This window comes from Camellia sinensis, chromosome 5, assembly GCF_055761805.1.
Source record: "Camellia sinensis isolate YWXY chromosome 5, ASM5576180v1, whole genome shotgun sequence".
Classification (NCBI taxonomy): Eukaryota; Viridiplantae; Streptophyta; class Magnoliopsida; order Ericales; family Theaceae; genus Camellia; species Camellia sinensis.
Genome location: NC_138965.1, coordinates 140,073,810 through 140,087,770, shown reverse-complemented (window position 1 = coordinate 140,087,770; position 13,961 = coordinate 140,073,810). Strand labels below are relative to the sequence as shown.

At 37.4% G+C, this 13,961-nt stretch overlaps 1 protein-coding gene across 2 annotated transcripts in view; it reads left to right on the top strand.

Moving 5' to 3' along the window:
• Window positions 1-13,961, top strand: part of GYRA (DNA GYRASE A) — a 40,924-nt gene that overhangs the window by 3,359 nt on the left and 23,604 nt on the right. For both annotated transcript variants that reach the window (XM_028243674.2, XM_028243673.2), the window contains exons 4-10: window positions 2,013-2,114; window positions 2,595-2,639; window positions 2,736-2,834; window positions 3,037-3,123; window positions 6,674-6,744; window positions 7,261-7,369; window positions 7,486-7,548. In XM_028243674.2, the coding sequence (XP_028099475.2) occupies window positions 2,013-2,114; window positions 2,595-2,639; window positions 2,736-2,834; window positions 3,037-3,123; window positions 6,674-6,744; window positions 7,261-7,369; window positions 7,486-7,548 (576 nt within the window). The remainder of the gene's footprint in view (window positions 1-2,012; window positions 2,115-2,594; window positions 2,640-2,735; window positions 2,835-3,036; window positions 3,124-6,673; window positions 6,745-7,260; window positions 7,370-7,485; window positions 7,549-13,961) is intronic.

Sequence of the window (13,961 nt, the reverse complement as noted above, 5' to 3'; positions counted from 1 at the left end):
GCTCATGCTCCAATTCATGGTGCACACTTTTGTTTGTCCTGTAATAGTTCTTATCATGGCCATCATCATCTTCAGAGCACAATGAATGCATGTGCAAAATTGAGTGTCAGCACTGTTTTTTGTTTAATTCTATTAATTCTCTTCATTCTTAGAAGAGTGTTGCCACTATTAGGCTCCCACCATGCCTCTTTAGTTTATTTTATTTATCTTTTAAATTTTGTTCTTGCCTCCTCGTGCAGGATGACTATATGTCAGGATAAATTGCTAGAATCTTCTTGATTCAGGGTTTAAAAAGGTGGATGAGATGCTGAAGGGTTTGTAGACAGAAAACTGTTGGAATTAGCTTGGTTTTGAAGGGTGTAGTTTTCTGGAATTTTAGAAAAATAGTTGGTGGAAGTTCCAAAGAGCAACTCCCAAAGAGCAAGCAATTAAGGAGTTTAACTTTGAAGTAAAAGGTTGAAAGGGTAGCAAAAGGGTGAGGATTATGAAATTAGGATTATGGGATGCAAGGCTAAAGAATTGAGTTATACTTAAATGTAGCAAAATCTAATCGCAGAGGTTTAAAAGCGGAGGAGTAGAATCTTTTAGGATCTTAACTTGGACTCCAATAATTTCCCCGGGATTAGAGATGCATTGCACATCAGTCATAAGTTAACACAACCCCAAGTTTTTGAATAGACTCTTTTGAGGTGAAAGACTACCTAAATATTTATTTATTTATTTTAAGAAAAGCAACAAAACATTTTATTAAATAAAGGAAAAGAGATACACAAGGATTAAGCTAATTTCTGGCTAATTTAAATTAGTGTTTTTATTTATTTATAATGACCCACGAAATTAGCTTTGGAAAATTAAAATAATACCCTGATGTGTCCCAAACTGTATCCCCACTGTGTCTAATGAAAAAAAATTATTAAAAAAATGGATACACCATGTGGCGTGTTGGACACATGTCCTCACCTTGTTTCTCTCCCATATGTGTACGACCCGGCTACAACACCTATTTTTTAGTGTTGTTGCTTCACAGGTGTCCCATATGTGTTGTTCCACATTTAACCTATCAAGTATCTTTGGTATTCAAGTTTACCACAGAACTATGCATATTATGTATGAAGTTCTCTATGACACCTTGTGAATATCATTATATCCTAGAAAATTAAAGAAATATATTAAGAAATATTAATATTATTCCCGTTTCTTGGACATGACAGTTAGATGAATTAGACACTTTGACACAAACTTGCACCTAACACCCATAATTGAGTCCATGTAAGTTGTAACATAGCTTGTCACAATATAGGCACACTTCCAAAGTAAAAACATTTACTTAGGTGCTAAATTTTTCTTCATCTATTGGCCAAGGAAGCCAATTAAGGAGCGAACCATTGGCATTTTGACCTGTAAAAACATTCCATTTGATGCTTTAAGTCTAGAGGTAACTTAAGGGTCTACTATGGAGTAGATGCCTTAGAAACCCCTTGACTTTAAAAAAGGGAGACTGCTACAACGCGTGTACATCAAATTGAGAAATTACCAAATAGTACCTTGACTCCTATAACATTACAAGTCATGAAAAAAAAAAAAAAACTGAAACTAACATAAAAATTTACATGATTAAACTCAATTGAACCCAAAACTTGAGTAGAAAAGATTCCTATCATCTTGATATGAAACTCTGAATAGTTATTTTCTGCATTACCTTGCTTTGTTTGGTGAGTAGGCAGAATGCATGAAAGCACACGTTTGGACGTGGGGTTTAAAGTAGGTCTGTGTTTGTCTTCTATGTTCTCTTTTTCCCTCTCCTTCTCTCTTTTGCACACACACCCAGCAACTTGTGTTATTTGATAATGTAAATTTCTGTGATCATTATACCTTAAATGCTACTTACTTCAGCTCTTTGGATTCTGATCAGAAGCATTTCCATTTTTATAGTTCTTTTAATGGCATGTTTAGCTATCGAATTCCACTTTCCTTTAGTTGTTTGAAGACTCAAGAGTTTCACTTGCTTCCAGGATTTCTCTTTACGCTGCCCACTCATTCGAGGGCATGGGAATTTTGGTTCAGTTGATGCAGATCCTCCGGCTGCCATGCGTTACACAGAGTGCAGGCTAGAAGTAGGTTTAAATTAATTTGAAAATTTTCAATCAGCTATGTATAGTGGTGCACTTTGTTTGCTGAATAAGGGCAAGCATTAATGTTTCAAATATCTTTTTGTCATAATGATGCACAATCACTGTCTCTAAACAAAATTGTAATTTCTTTGACTGTATTCCCGACATGTGTTGTTTCGTAGGGCATGCCCCAGCGGGTTAGGTCACATTCCCCCAACAGACTCAAGTTCGAGTCCTCTTAATACCTATCCAAAAAATTATTCTTCAGCTGTGTCACATTGATATGCGTTGCTTTACTTTGATCAACCAATTACATTACAGGAAACATTAATAATAAACCATATTCTTGTATGTTATGAGCATACAAACACGTTACATGGTGCATCAGATAGTGTCCACAAGTTGTGGCCTGCTCTTTTGCGTTGCATTTGTGAAAATAAAAGCATTTATGATATACTTATTTGTTTCAGGCTTATTTTTCAGGCACTTGCTGAAGCAATGTTGTTGGCTGATTTGGAACAAGATACAGTCAGTACTATGCCTTAGAACAACTGGTCCTTTGTAAATACATGGTTCAATATGTAACATACATTATCTTGCTTCAAATGTTTCATTGCATTGCAGGTTGATTTTGCTCCAAATTTTGACAATTCTCAAAAGGAACCATTGCTTCTACCTGCTCGGATCCCAAATTTATTACTGAACGGTTCCTCTGGCATTGCGGTAATTCCACTTGAATGCTTTCCTAGGAATTTACTAGCCGGTTATGTTTAATATTTTAGGGTTGTCACCTTTGTTCCCTTTTCTCTTCCTCATGATACTGTGAAACTCAAATATTGTTCACCCCCCCCCCCCCCCCCCCCCCCCCGCGGGAGTTTTAATGTACCTTTAGATGTTTCAATGAAGTGGTGCTTCAATTTTTCAGGTTGGAATGGCAACCAACATCCCTCCTCATAATCTTGGGGAATTGGTGGATGCACTCTCTGTTTTGATTCATAATCCAGAAGCCACGGTATATGCCATATCTTTCAGCAATGATTTTACTGTCAATATTTGAACTACTCTAATCTTGCGAAAGAATTATAATCAATATCACTGCTAGAGTTATCGGGTTATCCTTAACTCAAGTTTCCTGGGTGGTTTTCATTAAAGCTTTTCCAGTAACTCCTCTACTGTTTCTTAATTTCATCTTCCTTTAGTAGTGGTCTCTCATCTTTTCCCTTCACAGACATTACATAGTTTAAATCTTTACTTATTCTTTCTCTTCTATTAGCAAGTTTATCTATATCCTTTTCTCCATACTTCTAACTTCAGATAAAAATTATTGTAGCCTTCAACTTAACCTTCTTAATTGCTTCCTTAGCTTCGGGTTTGACCACTCTATAGCTGGCAAAATTTTTGTTAGTCCTGCATGTATAAAATTTTTTGGCAATCTCTTTTTGTTGATTGCTTTTTGAACATTTTCAGTCCATCAATTTTCTTTAGAAGGCAACCCACTTCCCTTAGATTCATCAAGAACCTCTTTTGCTATTTTTTTAACACAAGGGGACCATCTCACAGAACAGAATTACTTTTCTCATTCAAAATCCATTTTCCTTCCTGTTACCAAAGATTTCTAGAATTTCACTTTTAAGTTTCACCATCAACTCTTCTAAATATGAAAACAATCTATTTGGCTAATATTCATTCCACCGTTAAATTTTATTGAGTGTTCATCCCACTTCTTAAAGAATATATTTGCTATTACAATATCATCTACCTTTGCAAACTCTACAATAACACTACTTTCATCATATCTATTTCGAAATCTACAACCCCCATGTACTCTCTCATGTCCCCCATTATATATCTGTATATGGATATTAAGATCACCGTCTATAAAACTCTCCCCTCGGCATCCTTTGTACTAATCCATTCAAATCTTCCAAAAATTGTTGTTTAATTGATTCTTGTAATCCTACTTGGGGGCGTGTAAGTATTAGTTATACTTGGTGTCTATTCTCCTCACACTAATTTTACTAATATTGTATTATTTCCTTTTTTCTAAACCACCATCACTTCTTTTAAATTTGTATTTACAATTATCTCCACTCCATTCCTATGTTTCTGTTTTCTAGTATACTAAAATTTATATGTTATTCTTTTAATTTCCCTGAACTTTTTTCCAAATCATTGTATCTACTAATTCCATCTCTTTACCTGTTAATATTCCCATGTTTCAAGTTCCTAAGCCTTTTATACTCTCTTTAACTAGTTTCGTTATGTGCACTCATGCATTAAAGTGCAAGAATCCTAGCCTACTTCTCACCTCACTGTGCACCAATGTTGTGCCTCATTTAAGGGAAACACCCTAGTTTACCCTTGCCCATTTATCACTACACTTGAGCTTTGATGCCACGTGTCCCAAGATGGGAACACCTGAATGGAAGAATTCTTAGTGTCCATGTTCATAAAACGTGTGACTAAGGCTATGTTTTGCTTGAGAACTTGTTGCAAGTTGTGTCATTTACCCATTTTTTTCCTTCCTTTATTTGAGAACAGAAAACAAAAACAAAAAAGATACCCAACGAGCCTGAAACTATTTATTCATTTATTTTCTCATTAACAAATCCCAAAACCTAACACAGCCTAATTTTTATGTTGGCTATTGACCTATCACAACTCTGTTTTTTCATTCGGACATGGGATTGGCTATGTTAAAGATAAAACATGAAAAGACTTGTTACAATAAAAAACTGGAATAAATCTTAGGAAACTGGATGGGTACTGGCTTTTGAAAACAAAACTGACAAGCACTTAAGCTATTGTCTTTTCCCCTTATTTCTTTCTTTCTTTTTTTCCCCTTTTTTTGACAGTTACTTATTGTTTACAAGTTTGGTAGAGTGAGTGCTGCATTCAGTAGTAAACATATAGAACATTTTTAGATATATACCATACTGACAAATTACCAACATTTATGGCTTACTGTGTGCACATATTTCGAAAGTATGTTGCTTCTCTATCATCTTATGTGCATTTTACATTGACATATTTCTATAACAAATTTATTTCTTTTACCTCATTTGATTAACTATAGTCTGCAGGTCTACAGTTTGAACTCCTTTCAGATGGAAGATGAGTTTCTCATGTTTAGAGTTATCAAATCAATATGCTTGATATATTGAAGAACTTTGTCGATAACTAACTGGTCAAATCTCCCCTAGTATTTGCACATTGAATCTTGAGATGCATATTGATACGTTGACGATATCATCGAGATTTATAACTCTTTTATGGCACAGTATGTGTATGAATAATGTGGGTAGATAGAGATTAGAGGTGATCGGTCGTTGACCTCTGGGAAGATGGTAGGCACTTCAATGACTTAAGATCACCGGAGGTGGAGGAGTAGAAGACCAAGGCAAGCTTAGAGAGGGAAGATGTGGTAGTGAGAGACCTTGAACACTTAATGTATGTTATGTGATTCTTGTTGCTCTTGCTGTGTGTTTGTGGTTGCACTTATGATGCCGTTATATAGACTCCAGAAGTATTGGAGCCCAAGCAACCTCAAGGTAGGTGGCAAGTTCTTCTCAACTCGACAGGAGGGTGATATCAGCCTTACTAGCTGTGTCCTATGATTCAGGTCCTCAGGGAGGTTGTATCATAGGAACTGTAGGGGTAGGTGTGATATCTTGAGAGGCGTATCATATGTGTATCAGATGTAAGTGTAAGGTCAACGTCTCTTTCTCTAAGCCAGGTCAAAGGGGGAGCTATCACTGCAGGGAGATAGCTACACGACCTTGACGATCCCGAGGTCTTAGCCTCCAATCCACAATCCTCCAATGATCCCAAGCGGGAGTGCCTAGGTCCTGCTCCCGACCTAGGCAGCCAAGAGGGTGAATGCCTTGGCTCACCTCACTAGCCAAGTAAACATAGGTGAGCCAAACATATGTGAGCCAAGAGTCTGGTTATGTTGTTATGGAGCTGGGTGAGTGGGTAGACAATACATTTCTTGAGTTATGAAGGGCCATGAAGAGCTCTAAGTGAGCTAGCTCCATGCGGCCTTGTTTCATTTTTGGTGGTGTGCATGCCCCCGCTTAGGCTAGGCATACAATCTCGACTCATCGTGGTGCCTCAGGGGTCTGCCACGTGTGAATGCGTAATGGTGATGACATACTCATCGTGGTGCCTTAGGGGTCTACCACGTGGATGTGTAGTGGTGCTGACGTGACGCCCGTTGGGCTCGCCACGTGCCAAGTATAGTATGGATACCCACAAATAACTTTTGAGTTTTTTAATGGTATAGAAGAGGATTTAACTTTTTCTTGTTTCTGTGGGTGCGTGCGTGTATATATGTTATGTATATATCTCGATTTTTTCCAGAGCAGATTACGACATTTCACCTAAAACTGCAAACGGAAATCTCCTGCAGGAAGAAAACTTCTATTCGATTGTTTACTGGGATAGTACACTGTAGCATCACCTATTCATGGGCACATCTCTTCTTATATATGGATGTATATATCTATCCATTTATCTATTTTTTCAATCTGACGACTATATATACATTTTTTGTGAAATAGCTGCAAGAATTACTGGAATACATGCCAGGACCTGACTTTCCAACTGGTGGCCTAATAATGGGTAACACTGGGTAGGTTAATCTGACCTCTTATTTTCATCTCACTGACATGAATCATATATCTGCAAGGTATTTTTTCCCCTCCACTCTTGTTAACGCACAACCATCATCTTGAGAAAGTTTTGTTGTAACCTTGATCAATGCTTATTCTCTTCTCTTGAATTTTTGTTGATCATACCTTGTCAAGTCTATGAAATTAAATATATGATACAAATATGAAATTTGAGAGACCAATTTAGCATGTTTAAATTGAAGGTTCAATGTCTTCATATCTGAAGAGAATTTATTTCATATACTTTTGTTTATATATTGTATATATAGGCACATATTTTCCATAAATGCTAAAGACATTCAACAACGAGTTATATGAGGCCATATGTTTTTAACAGATTTTTCTGTCTCAGATACTGGCGTTTAAGATTTGTTTATTGTTTAGTTTTTTCTAATCACTTTTCCTTTTGATGGTCTAGTTTTGTGTCATCAATGTTAACTTTAATAAATTACTGATAGTTAGTTATTTTTGTTAAGCATCTTAGAGGCATATCGAACTGGGCGAGGACGGATCGTAGTCAGAGGAAAGACTGATATTGAATTGCTCGATTCTAAAACAAAGCGTACTGCAATTATTATAAAAGAAGTACTATCTTGGTCTTTTTTGTTCGAATTTAATAGATTTGTGTATTCATTTTCTAACTCTCAATTGGGGAGGTAAAGTTGAATTTTTTAATCATTGGTCTCTTTTGAATGAAACAGATTCCATACCAGACCAACAAAGCCTCTCTTGTTCAGAAAATCGCTGAGCTTGTGGAAAACAAGGTACTCTAATGATGAATAGCTTATGATTGTAAACATTTTATTCATCTGCGGCAGAAGCAATCTGTAATTGTTTCCTTGTTTCATTTTCTTGTATCATCCAGCATCACAGAAAGTTAATACACTGTCTAGGTACTAAAAACATCTAGGCTGGGCTTGGATTGCTCGGATTCAACCATCAGGAGGTGAACATATTGTCTGGTGGTGTGTATGCATGCATAGATTAATTCAGCATGTAATGTGATGGATAAGAACCAGCACCGTCTAGATATTCATTAGATATTTCTGTTACTTGTTGCTGATCATTCTTTTATTCCTAAACCTAATTATTCTTTCTCATGCCTTGCTTTAAATATATCTTAAATGTAAAATTTGGCATTTACCTGTGGTGGTGACACTCTAAAGTTATAGCAACATGATTTCCCATTTTTTCAAATTGTAATTTTCACAATGCGATATAATGATGGTAGATGGAAGTATTAAGGGAAGGGGTAGACCTAGATTGACGTGGGCTAATGTAGTAAACAGAGATATAAATCTCCTTAATTTGACTAACAGTTAAAATTATAAGAACAAGTTTAAGTTTGAGAGGAGAGAACAGAAGAATAAAAGATAAGAGAATTCTTATTAGGAAGAGGCACAAAACCTTAGATTAGGTTTTCCCTCTATAACAATATGTATTTATACTAACCAAATAAGTACATAAAGACAAAACTACCCTTCATCTAACTTAACACTCGCATAGATATCCTTCATGTCCAACTTGCGCACAATGGGATGAAAGACCTTACTACCTAACCTTTTAGTAAAAACATCGGTTAACTGATCTTCGGATTGCATAAACGGCATACAAGTCACACCACTACTTATTCTCTCCTTGATAAAATGTCTGTCGATCTCATTGTGCTTGGTCCTATCATGCTGGATAGGATTATGAGCAATGCTAATAGCAGCCTTATTATCACAATGCAACCACATTGGCCCACCATTCAATAATCCTAAGTCAGCCAATAACACTTGAAGCCACATGAGCTTACAGATGCCATTTGCCATTGCTTGGTACTCCACTTCCGCATTTGATCTGGCCACAACAGCTTGCTTCTTACTCCACCAAGTCACCAGATTACCACCTACAAAAGTGCAATAACCTGAAGTAGATCACCTATCATCAACTGCACCAACCCAATCTGTATTAGTGAAAGCCTCTATTTTCAAATGACCATGATTGGAGAACAAGATTCCTTTTTTAGGTGTTGATTTGAGATACCCAAGGATCCGATTAGCTACATCCAAATGCCATGTTCGAGGATCATGCATGAATTGATTTACAACACTAACTGCATATGTAATATCTGGCCTAGTATGAGAAAGATATATTAATCTCCCAACAAGTCTCTGAAATCTTTCTTTATTTACACAATCTCCATCACTGTTGCTAAGTCTGTGATTGGCCTTGATAGGAGAATATGCGGGCCTACATCCCAACATACCTACTTCCTCAAGTAGGTCCAATATGCACTTCCTTTGAGAGATAAAGATGCCATAATCCAATCTAGCAATCTCAATCCCAAGAAAGTACCGCAAAGAACCAAGATCTTTGATTTCAAACTCCTTGGACAGTCGAGCCTTGATTTGGGACATCTCCTATACATCGTTACCAGTCACCACTATGTCATCCACATAGACAATAAGAATAGCAATTTTATCATCACACTTTTATGAACATAGTATGATCTTGATGACTTTGTTTGTACCCAAATTTGAGCATCGCCTTAAGAAACCTATCAACAAGGCTCTAGGTGACTGTTTCAATCCATACAAAGTCTTCTTTAACCAGTAAACTTTCCCTTCAGTGACTGAACCCGTGTATACTTCTTCTTCTAGATCACTATGGAGAAAAGCATTCTTTACATCAAGCTGTTGTAATGGCCAACCCAGATTTGCGGCACAGGAACGGACACGAATGGAATTCATTTTAGCCACTGGAGCAAAGGTCTCTTGATAATCAATGCCATTAGTCAGAGTGAATCCTTTAGCAATCAGTCTCGCCTTATATCTCTCAATAGTCTCATTGGCCTTCTGTTTGATTGTAAACTCTCATTTGCAACCGACATGTCTTTTACTCGATGGTAGGGAAACTAAATCCTAAGTGTCATTCTTACTCAGAGCTTTCATCTCCTCTGTCATAGTTTCTTTCCCCTTAGGATCAGTGAGTGCTTCCTTCCAATTCTGAGGAATACAGACAGAAGACAAAGACTAAACAAATGTGCGATATGATGAAGATAATGAGTCATATGACACATATTTAGAAATAGGATGTTGAGTACAAGTTCTAACACCTTTACTAATAGCAATAGGAAGATTTGAATTATCAACATGAATAGTAGGAGAAGTAACCAAAGACTCATTACCTGAGGATTCTATAGAAGAATTAGGAACTGGAGTTGGAGGTGATGATTGGCATGGCGGCACATAAACTGTTCTCTTTGTTGCCAAGAGTAGGTTTGAAGATCAGGTCTATCTAACCTACTAGACTCTTTCTGAACACAATCTGGTCTATCCAACGTACTAGACTCCCCCTGATCCAACCTACTAGACTCCTCTTGAATACACTCATATCCTTCTCACGGTACGGTGCCTCCTCCCCCTCACAACTAATAGTAGAGAATAATGGATCAGAAGAAACAATCTCTTCCATTAAAGAAACCTCCCCCTGAAGAGATTGGTCTCCAAAGAACTACTTAGACACACAAAAGGTGACATCCATGGTAACATAAGTTTTTCGAGAGTGAGGATCATAAGACTTGTAGCCTTTTTGGGTGGAGGAGTAACCAATGAAGACACGCCGAAGAGCCTTGGGGTCCAGTTTAGTCCGAGTAGGACGAGAAATGTGAACAAAGCAAACAAAACCAAACACTTTAGGAGGAATGGAATGAGGGGGTACAGACATATGAGGAAGGAGGGTAAGGGGGTGTTGAAATTGGAGGACACTGGAAGGCATGAGGTTAATGAGATATGCGGCAATGAGAACAAAATCACCCTAGAATGGTTTAGGAACCTGCATTGTGAACATAAGGGCACGAGCAACCTCAAGAAGATGACGGTTTTTGCGTTCAGCAACATCGTTCTGTTCGGGAGTGCTAACACAACTAGTTTAATAAAGAATACCACGAGCCTTAAGATATGCTCGAATTTCACCGTTAATGTACTCAGTACCATTATCACTCTGAAGGACTTTAATGTCGGTGTCAAATTGAGTGTGAACCTTCTTATGAAATGTTTGAAAGCAAGAAAAGACCTCACTTTTGGTGCGAACAAGTAAACCCAAGTGACATGAGAATAACAGTCAATAAAAGTAACAAACCAACGATAACTAGACATAGATATAACATGAGATGGACCCTATATATCAGAATGAATGACCATAAAGGGAAACAAACTTCTTTTATTAATTGAAGAATAACAAGATCTTTTATGATTTGCATACTCATAAACATCACAATGAAAATTATTCCTATCACAATCCTTCACCAAACTAGGAAAAAGTTATTCAAAACTGAAATAGAGGGATGGCTTAAACGCCGATGCCACTGATGTAATGGAGAAAGAGATGAATTGTTGGTTGTCTGAAGAGCTTGACTAGTGATAGAAGATCTACCCTCCAGAAAATACAGTGTCCCATCTTCTATACCACTGCCAATCATTCTCCCCGTACCCAGTTTTTGAAAAACACAATGAGAAGGGAAAAAAGTTACAGAACAATTTAAGGAATTGGTAATACGACTAATAGGTAGTAAATTAGTAAAAAATTTGGAAACATGAAGAACAGAGAAGAGTGAGTGGAAAAAAGTGGACAAACCTGTCATACGATTGGTAGCACCGGAGTCAATAATACAAGGGAAGGAAGAAGCGGCACTCGAGGCAAGTGTATGAGTACCTGTAGAAGCAAAGTTGGAGGAAGAAGTATCAGAAGTAGGAGCAAAAGTAGAAGCAGAGGCAAGAGAAGAATCAAGCTGAGCCATCAGACGTTGAAGAGTATGTAACTCATTATAAGAAAAAGCTGCGGGATCACCCAAAGGACTAGTAGAGGATTTTGATAGGTGTGCATGAGAGCGAACAGTCCCACCGCGGCCATTAGTACCACCACGGCCACTACCTCTCCCGCGGTTAGGTTAACCATGTAACTTTTACCATTGTTCCTGATTATGATGTTCTTTCCCACAATAATCACAATTAATTTGATCACGAGCACTAAAAGGACCTTTACCCCCAGACGGAGAGACCAAGGCTTTGTTTGGTTTGTTTTTGAGTGGGTAATTTTAGAAAAAAAAATTCAAAATTTTGCTTGGTTTAATGATTTTGGAAAAAAATTCCTACACATCAATCAATCACTTTTTCTCTCTCCTCTCTCCTTCACTTTTTCTCTCATACACATTTACTAAACTATAACAAAATATCAAATCATCCTAAACTTCCATATTCCAAAACTATTTTCAAAATATACAACCAAACAAATTAAAAAAATTTCTAAACTCTCTCAAATTTTTTTTTTTAAAATTTATCTCCCAAAACCAAACCAAACACACCCCAAATTTCCCATCCTTGGGAAGAAGCAACTAGAACAGACTGGTCTTGAAGAGGCTGATGAACCATAGCGTTCCGCCGGCTCTCTTCTTGCAAAACATAAGCATAGGCTTCATGGACAGTAGGAAACGGCTGGCGACCGAGAACCTGAACACGAATCTGATCATATTCCAAGTACCAGCAAGAAATCATAGACCCGCTCCTTGGACACCATCTGTTGAAAGGTAGCGGCATCTTGAGAACAGACAGCTTGGAAGTGTTGATAATAATCAAGTTCTTGCCACAAACTGCTCAACTCAGCATAGTACTCAGTAAGAGATCTATTCTTCAGATCAAATCCCCGAATCTTTTTCGTAGTTCATATGCTTGGGCATCATTACCTCATTGAGAATACATCTGAGAGGCGGCAGTCTAAATCTCACGAGCAGTATCCATTAACACAAAAGATCGGCTAATGGTGGGGTGGATGGAATTGATTAGTCAAAGTCATAATGAGTGCATTCTCCTTATACCATGGCATGTGTTGGTCTATTCTTGCTAGGAACCTTAGTAACTCCAGTTATGTAACCTGACATACACGAGCAGTAATGGCCAACTGAAAGGAACGTGTCCAAATCAGATAATTGGTGCCATCTAACTTGACAGAAGTCAGATGAAGATTTGAGTTATCACCCAGAGGTACAAGAGGACCTAACCCTTTGGCCTCACTGGTCACAGGGTTCTTGTTATCATCAGCTATGGACTAAGAACAAAACTCTATGGGAAAAAAATAAAGAGGAAGGTGGAACAACCCTAACAAATCACAAAACCAGTCCCACGAGCAAAAACAACCCAGAAAAGGGCAAAACACTGAGGGTAAAGGGTAAAAGGCACTCGTAACTGGACTTTGAGACCAAAAAACAAGCCTAGAGCCATAACCGAAGCCAAGGAGGGCAAGAGAAGGTCTCGTCGTGTCGCGACCCAAACCCGTCCTTATAGGTTTAGCGTCGTAACTGGCCAGTGATACTGGGATTACCAAAGGCCTTTCAGCAGATAAATAACATACAAGGGCTAGCGGAAGTAAATGCAAACATATAACGTCCATAGAACTGTGTAGACATACATGGAACTGAAAAATTGACAACTTAATTTACATAATTAAGACGTCATACCCACGTCACCATTCATACATATAGACAAACAAAAGGCTTGTTCAACTTAATAAAAGAAATACAAAAAGATCTTTAACATGATTCACAAAAGCTTGACTGCTGCAAAAAGGGGACTTTCTCAGGAGGCATTGTGACTGGCCGATAAAAAGGAACTCCAGCCCATTAACTCTAAACCTGGTCACGCGCCTGGTCACCTATATACATACATAATACGGTGAGTTGGAGCCTAATGAATAACAACAGCCTAAAGGATTTATGAATGATGTCTAAACAATTTCAAGAGTCAGAGTTCATATCAAAAACAGATTCATATTCATATTTATACCGTAATCAAAAGTCATAAGCAGTTATATGTGGTACATCCATTATCTATCATATCATCTTGGTCCTAGGATCCATATTCTAGAGCTCACTTGTACCTCATATAGGCTAATTAAGGTACTTAATTAAACTTAGCTTAAGACTAGCTAATTACAATTACTTTATTCTAATTATTTGGTTCCGAATTGAATTTTAATTAAATTTACCAAAATGTTTTAAAAATTCTAGATAACACATAAATGGAGTCAATTTCGTATTCTGTGGCTGATAAGGCCTTCAATTCACAGAACAGAATAAAACAGAATAGAAACATAAACAGATATTTCTACGACAGACAGATATAACTCAAATAATGCAACA